This window comes from Homarus americanus, unplaced genomic scaffold (genome assembly GCF_018991925.1).
Source record: "Homarus americanus isolate GMGI-L3 unplaced genomic scaffold, GMGI_Hamer_2.0 scaffold32583, whole genome shotgun sequence".
NCBI classification, from domain to species: domain Eukaryota; kingdom Metazoa; phylum Arthropoda; class Malacostraca; order Decapoda; family Nephropidae; genus Homarus; species Homarus americanus.
Window position 1 is genome coordinate 32,946,135 of NW_024713129.1, and position 12,547 is coordinate 32,958,681.

General features: G+C 44.4%; 1 protein-coding gene across 1 annotated transcript; it reads right to left on the reverse strand.

Moving 5' to 3' along the window:
• Positions 1–1,773: 1,773 nt before the first annotated feature.
• On the reverse strand, positions 1,774–10,602 carry LOC121870697 (protein ZBED8-like). The gene is made up of 5 exons (XM_042372654.1): positions 10,574–10,602; positions 9,210–9,852; positions 8,772–9,017; positions 2,441–2,459; positions 1,774–1,967 (listed from the first exon to the last, which is right to left on the reverse strand). The coding sequence occupies exons 1-5, from the start codon at positions 10,600–10,602 to the stop codon at positions 1,774–1,776; spliced, it is 1,131 nt and encodes a 376-aa protein (XP_042228588.1).
• Positions 10,603–12,547: the final 1,945 nt, after the last annotated feature.

The following is a 12,547-nucleotide window of genomic DNA, read 5'->3' on the forward strand; positions in this document are numbered from 1 at the left end:
TTGTGTTTGAGCTTGGGGACTGTATTACCAAGGCACAGGGGGTCCAAATATGGGGGCAGGTTTTTCCTTCTGTGAAAGATTGTGTAATGTTGTTTTTCGAGGTTAAAGGTAAATTTATTACATGTTACCCAGGTCCTGACTTTACTCAATTCAGCATTTATCGTTCTCATCAAGGAATGGAGATCTGAGTTGTTGACATTGAGATTACTATCATTTGCAAATAATTTGTATTTGACGAGTGCGCTTCGGGTTCTGTGAGGCAGATAATGGACATACGAGTAAACATTATCTAGCAGCTCTTGCAGTCAGGTACTTACAGAGCTCTAAACAAACCCCAACGACGGAATAAGTGGAAGAAGTGACCGACACGGGAACCCAATTGTTATTCTGGTGGATGAAGGTAATGCAAGATGGACAGGCGACTAAGGCGAAACCCAACAAACTGGGTTATCGGCAGTCCTCATTTGCTGCAGTTCTCTGCAAACTGGATCAGGAAAGGGGAGAGCCAAGATATGTGGTAGCAGCCTGCGCTCCTGCCTCACCACATGAATCAACTCAAGCACAGCCATCATCCAGTTTATCAGAACCCCTAAGCCCTCAAAAGTCCCAAGGTGACAGACGGGTGGCGACTGGGACAGTCGGAGATGGTTACTAGGAGTCCCTAGTCACAACTTTGCACATGGGTGGTGCAGATAAGATGGTCGTCTATACCCTGGGATCTAGGCAGCAGTGCAATCCTGTCCTGTCTGTTTGATTGAGCAACCCTTTCCAAGAACCATTCTGTTCACCCTACATGGGGAGGTGGCCTAGAAAAAGGTGTCCTAAACATAGCCTGCCTAAAAACCCAACCTGACTGGGTAACCGCACCCAGTAAGGTCATCTAATGTGGTTGAAAACATTATAACAGATCGAAAATATAAACAAAAGCTATGCAGCCTTTTATGGTTGCGGCATGGCATAACAATGCCAGTCTGGATACTGACATACATTAGCGTCTTCATAGAAGAACCGCCCTTGTGGCAAAATAACTGTCCGTGATCAACATCGATATAGCAACTACAGTATTAGTGAGTCCTGGCTCCCACACGAGGGTCGATTCACAGTAAAGGGGTCCGGCTATACCTTCTTCTGGAAGGGAAGCCTGCTGCAGAGAGAAACCGCATTAATGGATTTGGCTTTGCCATTCACCAATCACTCCTACATACGCAGACTGAAATGCCTGTTAGGGTTAACGGGCGCCTCATGACGCTCCGAGTCACATTGAGTTACTCACGTGAAGCCTCCTTCATGAGTGCATACACCTTAACTTGGATGCAGAGAATGATATTAAGGAGGCTTGTTACGCCGCCTTGACAGAGTGCTAACCTCTATCCCCAAAGTAGATGAGGTTGTGGTCCCAGGCGATTTCAATGCCACATTTGGCAGAGATGCTGACCCACGTCAGGGAACCATACGGTGAAACAGAGCTGGCAAGTGTAAGCCCAACGACCTATTCCTCTTCAGCAAGTGTGCCGAACACAGCCTCACTATCACCAACACCTTGTTTAGGTCGGTCGACAAGTTCAAAGGTTCTTGGCAACACCCATGATCCAAACATTGGCATCTCATTGACGACATCATTATCAGAGAAAGAGATCACCGAGATATCCTCATCATCAGAGTCATGCTTGCCTCATGTCGCCCCTCAATGGCGAAAACAACAAGCTACCAGAAGCGATTTCAACACCAAGTGACTACAGGAACAAGCGGTAGAACATGCTTTTAGAGAACAACTCAACGAGGGGCTGATAAATAACCCAACAACAAAACCTGAGACCGAGTGCCAAATTGGGTTCCCTCAAAACTGTCAACACAAAAACCTGCAGCAAGATCCTCGGCCACATCAGATGAAAACACCAGGGATGGTTTGGTGAAAATAGCCAGGAAGTCAACGTACCCTTCTCTGGTAAACGTGCTGCATTCGTTGACTGGAAAAAACACCGTCAGCATCAAAGCAAAGCTGATATTTTCCGCGAGAAGAAAGCACTGACCGAGCTCAAACTCCGGGAAATGAAGGATTAATGATGGACTAAAAAAGTGAGTGAAACGTAAAAATTCGCACATAAACACCAGATACGCAAATTTTGCAATTCTACTAAAGTAATCTATGACCCAGCTACTCATGGCGAGGTGCCAATCCGCTCATCCGACGGTAACTCCCGCATTAAAGAAGAAGAGGGCATCCTTCAGTGCTGGAAAGAGCACCCTGGGTAACCGAAACATCGATATTTCCTAACTTGCCAAAAGGTCCTTAAGCACCCAGAGCTGGCACACCTCAGCTATCCTCTATCCTGTGATGAAGTATCCGCTGCCATCAAATAGATAAACAAAACAAAACAAAAATCCACAGGGCCTGAAGGAATCCCAGTAAGGTGCATAAAGCAAGAGGATCTGTGCTTACCAGCCGTCTCCATACTCTCCTGGAGAAAGTATGGGAAAAAGAGGAAATCCCAAAGATCTTAAAGATGCCTCCATCGTTAATATCTTTAAGAACAAGGGAGACAGGTCAGACTGTGGTAACTACGGCAGTATTGCAGTATACAGTCTAATGCAAGCAAGACTATTGTTCGAATCCTCTTAAACACGTCCATGATGGCATGCACATCAGTGTCGTGCATAATGGCACCTAGTTTGAGGTAAAACAAGAATATTTACTGGCACCGACTCTCCTTTCCATCTTCTTGACTGCCTTCTTTACCCAGACCAATCTAGCTGGAAGGGTGGTCATCCAATACCGGAAGAAGGGTGTCTTTAACATAAAACGACTCCAGGCAGTAACAAAGGTGTCGGCCGGTTCCATCACTGAACTTCAGTATGTAAATACCATCACCCTCGTCGGTTAACTACGCAGATGCGTATGCATACTTCGACCTTGAGGTGAACGTATGTAAGACATTCTCTCTCGGCCTGCTCCTGGTTCAGCCACACCTCCACCACCCATCCAGGTTAATGGTACTACCCTCTCCAATGTTAACAACTTCCTTAGCATCCATCTGTCCACCACCTCAGATTTCAATGAAAAGATTCAACATCGGATCAGATGCGCGTTTCAAGCCTTTTCCAGACTCTGTACCCGTTTCTTCACCTGTAAGGAACTAAAATTATCTACAGATCTGCACATATATCGATCAGTGGTCCTCCCCACCGTGCTGTATGGCAGCAAGACATGGGTCACATACAGGAAGCACTTCAAGGCACTTGATAACTTTCATCAAAGTAGTGTATATGCCATCCACCGAATTCACTGGGAAGACAAGTGAACAAATGGCAACATCCTCGCTTACAACAATTGCTGGAGCATCGAGGCTGACATTATCCATGAACAATTATATTGGACTGGTCAGGTTACCCACATGGGCAACAGTAGACCATCAAACCAGCTACTCTACTGTCACATATAGAATGGTGGGCAAAAGAAAAAATGTAGTCTTAAGATAAACTTAAAAAAGTGCCAAATTGACACTTCACCTGGGAGACGACCACTCCACACCATAATGCTTGGAGGAGCGCCGCACGAGAAGGTATCAATACTTTCGAGTTAGCCTTCCTGTTTATGGAGTTAGATAAGGGCCAGCGCCCAAAATGACGCTGTCGTCGCCACTAATGCATTAGAAGTACCCCTCCACACATGCAAAATATGCAGACGGCCCTGCCGGTCCCGTATAGGCCTCTCGAGACACCTCAGAGCTCACCAACGAAGGTGACGTCATTAAACATCATATCGTTATGTCATCGCTGGATGATCGTCATATCCGATTCCGAGTGACAGTAAGTGGTGTAGTAGTATATAAAACATTACTAGTCGGACTTGGGAGCTATTACATAAACAATAAGCTAACATAATTTTCCTCCTTTAGTAAAACTACAGCAAATACTGTTTGTACACTTTGCTTTCTTAACTTAAACAAAATTTTATCATGCAAATAATACCTGTAGATGACTGGAGTCCTGTGATTCAGCACAGCTCAGCGTCCAACAAAGATTTATTACAATATTTACAGTAACCCAAATAAAACTGACCGACTTCGTGTAGAAAATAAATGAAAGACTATACTTTTCAATTCACTGATTATATTAATACAGTTTGTTGATCTTTCTGTTATTAGTGTTGACCATAAAACAAACAAGTCGAGGTCAGTACGTGATTTGAATACCGCTCCGTATTTCGCGTGACACCTGGAGGCAAAATGGAGGAAGTGGAGGAAGGGTTGACGTGAATAAATAAAGTAAGATTAATTATCTTAGACTAATCCTTCAGAAACTTAGATATATTAGCTTAAGTCTGGCTGGTGCAGATGCCCCTCTCCTTTCTATGAGTTTAACCTATCACAGCAATATCTAATAATTATGACACATTACCTGAACGTCCTTTGCATTATAAACACGTTGGCGCTGACTATAAAAACACAAATTTACATAATTCAGCAAATGTAATTATAATCTATATTTAAAAAAGTAAAAAAAGAAAGATAGCTCAAAAACAATTAAATACGTAAAATAATTTAAAATTATATAAGTAACCAAATAAAATGCTAACTATAAATAAAAGTATTCATGAAAAAAAAAACCCGATTCAAACAAAAGTACAGGCTTTGTAATTGAACAGACAAATATTAAAAAATACTGGAAAAATAATGACATAGGTTATATAAAACTATTAAAAATGATTCTGCTCCCTCGTGCGTCACATCATTACTCACAACCATAATGTTTTAGCTACAAAGTTTGGCGGCCTCCATCAACACCGATCAAATTCAGTACTGCCTCGAAAACTTCATCTAACTCGTGGAATACTATAAAATCCATTAAATTTACCATTAATGTATTATTAATCTTGGTTGATTAATTATGATCACTATACAATAGAAGCAAGGAGAGAGAAGCAAAAAGAAAGAGGTATAGAGAGAGAGAGAGAGAGAGAGAGAGAGAGAGAGAGAGAGAGAGAGAGTGTGTGTGTGTGTGTGTGTGTGTGTGTGGACGCGTTCTGGCGCCTACCAATCATTGCCCCGCTGCCTTGCTGGTTAACCCCGCATCAGGCAGACATGCTTACAGAGGTCCAACAAGACCCCAACGGCGGTATAGGCGGAAGAGGTGACCACCATAGGAACCAAACGACTACACCGGCGGACGAAGGCAATGCCTAATGGAAAGGCTACTAAGGCAAAACCCAACAATCTGAACTATTGGCAGTCCATTGCAACTCTCCCTCTCCCCAGTCATTGCAACACTTGTACCACTGGATCAAGAAAAGGGAGAGCCAAGATGTGTGGCTGTAGCCTGCGCTCCTGCCTCACTACATAAATCAACTCACACGCAGCCATCATCCAGTTCATCTTACCCCTCGTCATCATCAACCTCCCAAAAGTCCTATGGCGACGGACGAGTGTCGACGGGGACAGGCAGATGACTGCCGGGAGGCTTTAATCACAACTCTGCACTTGGGCGGCATAGAAAAGATGGACATTTATGCACTGGGATCTAGGCAGCAATGCAATTCGGTCCTGTCTGTGTGACTGAGCAACCACTTCGAGGAGCCACTCTGCTCACCTCACATAGGGAGGAGGCTTGAAAAGGTGCCCTAAACGTAGCCTGCCAAAAAAAACAACCTGGCTGGGCAACCGCACATTGTAAGGGCGGAAACGATCTTCCTGCTCGTTACTGCTGCTAACTCTCTCGTTTGCTGGTGAGAACGGCAGCGGCTACCTGTGTCACCGGCAGATTCACCCCATCCGCCATACAGTCACTATCTAGCTACCCGGCTGTTCGTCAAATTCTGGCTGTGATTTCATCATAGATCCTGAACTCGTGGGCTGTTTTCCCAGACCTTCACCTGTCGACTGTCAATTCTCTGGACATCAACCACTACCGCTGCTCCTCTCCACCGTCGGTGCCCCAGGTGTCTCGTCTGCTGTATCAAGACATCGGCCGCTGTCGCTCGAGTGAGGTTGAACGGACGCTTCCCCCCCCTGAGAGTGGATCACTGTGTTCTGGAACCTTCCCCAGGGCCACTGTAGTAGGAAATATCTGTTCATTGTTTGATTCCATTAATTGTTTGAATCTATTAATTGTTGACTCCCATTAATTGTTTGCTTCCCTTTAATTGTTTGCTTCCTTTAATTGTTTGCTCCCCTTAATTGTTTGACTCCATTAACTGTTTACTGCATTAAGTGTTTGACTCCCGTAATTGTTATTTGATGTTTGTTGAGTGGTGTCAGAGTTTTCTGTTATATTTTTTATAGTAAAGAGATGTCAATCTCAAACGGTTGTTTGTTATTCCTCAGAAAACCATGGTCCTTGATTTTCCTTTATTAAGATCCTGATTAGTCTGGTAAGGGATTTATATCTCAAAGTCCCAGGCCTTTACCCACACATAGTAAGGTAATCCTTATGCTATCGAAAACACAATGAAAATCACACATCCAAACAAAAACAACTATGCAACCTCCTATGAGTTGTCAGGACCCTTCTGGATTCTGGCACAAATGAGCGTCATGAAAGAAGAACCACCCTTGTGGCAAGAGCTGGCTAGGTATGACATCGACATAGGAGCCATTAGTGAGTCCCGGCTCCCAGACGAGGGTCAACTCACAGAACAGGGGTCAGGCTACACCTTCTTCTGGACGGGTAAGCCTGCTGCAGAGAGAAACTGCATTTAGGGAGTTGGCTTTGTCATCCGCCAATGCATCCTCCTAGGGGCGAACAAAAATGCCTATTGAGATCAACAAGAGCCTCATGACGCTCCGAGTCTCACTCAATCACTCACATCATGCCATTTTCTTCAGTGCATACGCCCCAAAACTGAATGCAGAGGATGACATCAAAGAGGCATTTTATGCCGTCCTTAACAGAGTGCTAACCTCTATCTCAAGAAAAGATAAGGTGGTGCTCCTTGGTGACTTCAATGCCAGATTTTGGCAGAGAAGCTGACATTTGGCAGGGAACCATAGGGAGAAATGGATTAGGCAAGTGTAATCCCAACGACATACTCCTCTGCAGCAAAAGTGCTGCACTTAATCTCACTATCACCAACTCTTTGTTTGGGCAAGCAGACAAGCTTAAAGGTTCGTGGCAAGACCCCCGATCCAAACACTGGTATCTCATTGACTACATCATTGTCAGAAAAAGAGATCGCCCAGATCTCATCATCCGAGCCATGCGTGGCTCAGATCACTGCGACGCTGATCATCGGTTTGTCAGAGCCAAGCTCTCACTTCACGTCGCCCCAAAACGGCGAAGGGAGCAATCCTCTGGAAGAAGTTTTAACACAAAGCGTGTGGAGGATCCAGTGGTAGCACATGCTTTCAGAGAGCAGACTGAACATGGGCTGATAAGCAACCCGAGAACAATCAACCCAAACCCCAGTGCCGAATGGAATATTCTTGACACTTATGACAAAACCCTGCAGAGAGACACTCGGCCAGATTGAAAGAATATACACCATGACTGGTTTTATGAAAATGATCCGGCAATCAATGTATTCGCCGATGATAAAAGTGCTGCTTTAAATGACTGGCAGAACAACCCTTAGTCTCTGACCAAAGCTGATACCTTCCTCAAGAAGAAAGCGGCGGCCCAGCGGGAACTTCGCAATCTAAAGAACGACTGGTTTAAAAATAAACCATGTGAAACGCAAAAATCTGCAGGACAGTACAAATGCGCGAATTTTTATATTCCACTAAAACATTTTATGGACCAATCACTCGTGGCGCAGCCTCCCTCTGCTCATCCGACGGTAACTTCATAATTAAAAATGATGAAGGCCTCCGTTAGCACTGGAAAGACCAATACCATTCACTGCTAAACCGAAACACCGAGGTGGATTTCCTGACTACCCAGCAGGTCCCTCAGCATCCAGAGCCGACCGATCATGGCTATCCTCCATCCCTGGATGAGGTGGCTACTGCCATCGAACAGATGAAAAATAACAAAGCCTCATGGCTTGATGCAATCCCAGCCGAGGTATATAAAGCTGGAAGACTTCTGCTTACCAGTCGTCTCCACTCTATCCTGGATAATATATGGGAAAAGGAGGAAATCCTCATGCTCTTAAAGATGCCTCCATTGTCAATATTTATATTAACAAGGGAGACCAATGAAATTGTGACAACTACCGCGGGATCTCGCTGCTGTCCATAGCTGGCAAGATTATCGCCTGAGTCCTCCTAAACCGACTTCTTCTTGAGGCGGAAAACTTCCTCCCAAAATCTCAGTGTGGCTCTAGACCAGTGGTTCTTAACCTTTTTTGAGCCACGGACCCCTTTGAGAATCTGGTGAAAGCTATGGACCCCCTCCCTAGAAAAATGCACATAAGCACAACTTTGCATGCAATGAATATACTTTATTGTATTGAAAATTCATTGCCTAATACAGTGTATGACATACACAAAGTATGAATAAAGTAAACAATCTTAACAAAGAATTATGTTTCACACTTTTTTATGCAAAAATTAATGGCCACTCCATACAAAAATTAAATACAATCGTCTTGTGCAAATTAAAGAAAACAAAACTTTAATTCTGCTCAAAAGTTCATTTCAATGAGAAGGTTGTTGTTGTTTGGCTTGAATAAGAAGATGAAACTGTGGAGTGGTCTTTGACAAGGTAACACGCATGTCATCTTTGACATCCAATCGATTTCGAATTTTCGTTTTGATAGAAACAAGTGCTGAAAACCCTGACTCACAAAGGTATGTAGTAGCAAACGGAATCAGAGCACCCATAGCTCGCTTTACCAGACGAGGGTAGGCTTGTGTCAACGCACACCAGAATTCTCCAAGGCTCTTCGAGTTGAATTCATTTCGTAACTTTTCCTTTTTCTTCAGGTCAATGAGGTCATCTTTGGCAAGGTCTTCATCACTGATACAGTCTATCTCGGCAAGGAAAGGATTACGAATCCACGTTTCAACTTTAAGGTCACCTGAGCAGAAGTAACCTTTGAAAGAGTTCTGCAGAGTCTCAAGATGTCTGCAGAATTCTACCTACAGAGAAATTGACAGGGCCTTGTCACTCTCGATTCCATCCTGCAGAAGCACTTCCTCTAACATTGGAAAGTTTGCATAGTTGTCTGCCTCCAACCTCCGCTTTCACAGTGGCAGCTTGGCCAGAAAAGCTTGCAGTTATTCAGCAGCATCCATAATGGTGACTCCAGGGCCTTGAATCGCAAGATTCACCTCATTCATATGGCCAAAAATATCCGCAAAGTAGGCCAAGCCATGAATGAACTCCTCACTGTCAAACTGTACTGAGAGTGGGCTTTCCTTTTCTCTCAAAAAAAGTGAAACTTCTGCTCGAAGTTCAACCAAGCGCTTCAAGATTTGTCCTCTGGAAAGCCAGCGAACTTCTGTGTGGTAGAGAAGAACTTCATATTCTGCTCCCATTTCTTCAGAAAACCTCTTGAAAACGCGATGGTTCACAGCCCTGGCTCTGATGAAGTTGACGACTTTCATGTCAGTAGACAAGACTTCTTTCAGAATTGCTGGCAGAGTCTTTGACGCCAATACATGCCGATGTAGAAAACAATGGGTCACGATGACCTGAGGAGCTTCTTTCTTCACCAAAGCAGCAAAACCAGATGTGGTGCCAAGCATCGCAGGTGCTCCGTTTGTGCACAGAGTACCAAGATTTTTCTTCCAGTCGAAGTTTTGCTTGGCAAAGAAACTATTCACCATTTCTAAGATGTCGATGGCCTTTGTACTTTCCAAAAGAGGCTCACAAAATAGGAATTCTTCTTTGATGGCATCAGCATGCATATAACAGACGAAAACCAGGAGCTGGCTGCACTGAGAGACGTCAGTAGTTTCATCCAGTTGCATGCTGAACGGAAAAAAATATAGTGAATATAAATGTTAATTTTTTATCTGACCTTCACGGACCCCCTGAAACCCATCCATGGACCCCCAAGGGGTCCATGGACCCCAGGTTAAGAACCCCTGCTCTAGACCATCACATGACACCACTGACATAATCTTTGCTACCCGCCAAATTCAGGAAAAGTGCAGAGAACAGCGTCGTTACCTGTACATGGGTTTCATCGATGACCTAACCAAGGCCTTCGATTCGGTCAACAAGGAAGCCCTCTGGTGAACCCTCAGTCATTTTGGCTGCCCACCAAAATTCATCGACATTGTGAGGCAACTCCATGATGGCATGAACGGCAGTGTCCTGTGCAATGGCACAAACTCTCTTTTCCATTTTCTTGGCTGCCTTCCTTACTCGTGCCAGTGCAAATTTAGCCGGCGAGGGTGGACTTCGAATACCAGATGAAGAGTCTTTTGAACATAAAAGGACTCCATGCAGGAACAACGGTGTCGGCAGCTTCCATTACTGAACTTCAGTATGCAGACGACCCCACCCTTGTCACTCACACTGAATGCAACCGGCAAACGATCCTGAATACTTACACAGATGCGTATGCAGACTTCGGCTTGAGGTGAATGTATGTAAGACTCAGATTCTCTTTCAGCCAGCCCCTGGTTCAGTCACACCTCCACCATCCATCCGGTTTAACGCAATTGCCCTCTTTAATGTTACCCACTTTCGGACATCGATGAACAGATTCGGCATCGCATCAGATGTGTATCTCAAGACTTGAGCAGACTCCGAAACCGTGTCTTTAGCTGTAGGGAGGTGAAATTATCTACAAAGTTACAAGTATATCAAGCAGCGGTCCTTCCCACCCTGCTATATGGCAGAGAGACTTGGGTCACATACAGGAGGCACCTCAAGGCACTTGAAAACTTTCACCAACGTAGACTACGTTCCATCCTCCGAGTTCGTTGGGAAGACACCAACTGTAGAAGCATCGAGGCTTCCATTATCCATGAATAACTACGCTGGACTGGCCGTGTTACCCGCATGGACGACAGTAGACTGCCAAAGCAGCTACTTTACAGTCACCTAACGAATACTAAACGTAACCCTGGTGGGCAACTAAAAAGGTATAAGGATAGTCTTAAGAAAAACCTGAAAAAGTGCCAAATTGACCTTCTAACATTGGAGACGATTACTCCACACCATAACGCTTGGAGGAACATCACACGAGGTGTCAATACTTTCGAGTTAGCCCGATTGCATTACGAAGCAGACAAGCACCAACGCCGGAAAGACGCTGTCGCCTCCCCTCCAGCATTGAAATTAAAGGAAGAGATGGTGAGGATGAAGGAAGAAGGTGAGACAAGGAAAGCCCGTGTCTGACGAAAACTCAGGCGAATAGAAGGTTGTGAGGAGAGGGACGACCAAACTGGTGGTGAAAAAACACACCAAGGATACGACAACAACGACAACAACAGCTAAGTGTACCAACTCGTTCAATCCCTTGATAGACGAATTGGACTTTAGTGCAGTCAGGGACAGGGCTGACAACGAAGGTACAAAAACTTTAATTGTTGGCGACTCACTGGTACGGTACTTGGACAGAGCTTTTTGTGATAAAAATGAAAATAGGATGAGGGTTTGTTTGCCAGGAGCTGGGGTGGTGGATATAGTTGACAGGATGGACAATATCTTGTTTGGTCATGGGAACAAACCCATTATCTGCCTCAGTGCAGGAGGCAATGATATTGGCCGGTGTAGGAGCGAGGAGCTTCTTGATAAGTTCAAGGCAGCTATAGATCGTATTATGACTAAGGGAGGGATCCCTATCATATGTGGTGTCCTGCCTAGAAGGAGAGTTGGCAATGAATGGTTGTCAAGGGCAGTTGGTATCAACGGCTGTCTTGACAGATATTGCAAGTCAATATCAGTCCCATTCATTGACAACTGGGACAACTTCTACGGCAGAAGGGACCTTTATGGTATGGATGGGGTGCACCTGTCTCGGGATGGGGTGGCAACCCTGGCTGGGTCTATAGAGGGGGCAGTTCAAAAGATATCGAAGTCTTTAAACTACTAGGGGAAAGATATGGGCACGGGGGTGGAGGAGACTGCAGTGGGAGTGGGTAAACAAAGTGAAATATTACAGGGAAATAGTGTTAGGAAACTAAATTAGACAGGGAGTTAAAACCTAAATGCGGTAAAGGGAGGACTCAGAACACGACTAACTTAAATGTCTACTACACGAACAGTAGAAGTATGAGAAACAAAATGGATGATTTTAGGGCCTTGGTATGTAACGAAAAAATCGATATAATAGCATTCACTGAAACATGGATCAACCTAGACTCACATGAGTTACCTGTCGAATACCAAATTGCAGGTTACAAATTATTCCATACCGATAGGCAGATCAGGAAAGGAAGCGGAGTAGCAATCTATGTCAAGGATAATCTGAAGTGTGAAATATATAAGGAAATAAAAACTGAGCAGAATACAGAAACAATTTGGATAGAATTAATCGACGGTAGGGAAAAATTAATCACAGGAGTAATATATAGACTTCCCAATTGTGAAGGCCTGGGACTTAGGGATATAAATCCCTTACCAGACTAATCAGAATCTTAATAAAGGAATGTCAAGGACCATGGTTTTCTGAGGAAGAACAAGCAACCGTTTGAGATTGACATCTCTTTAC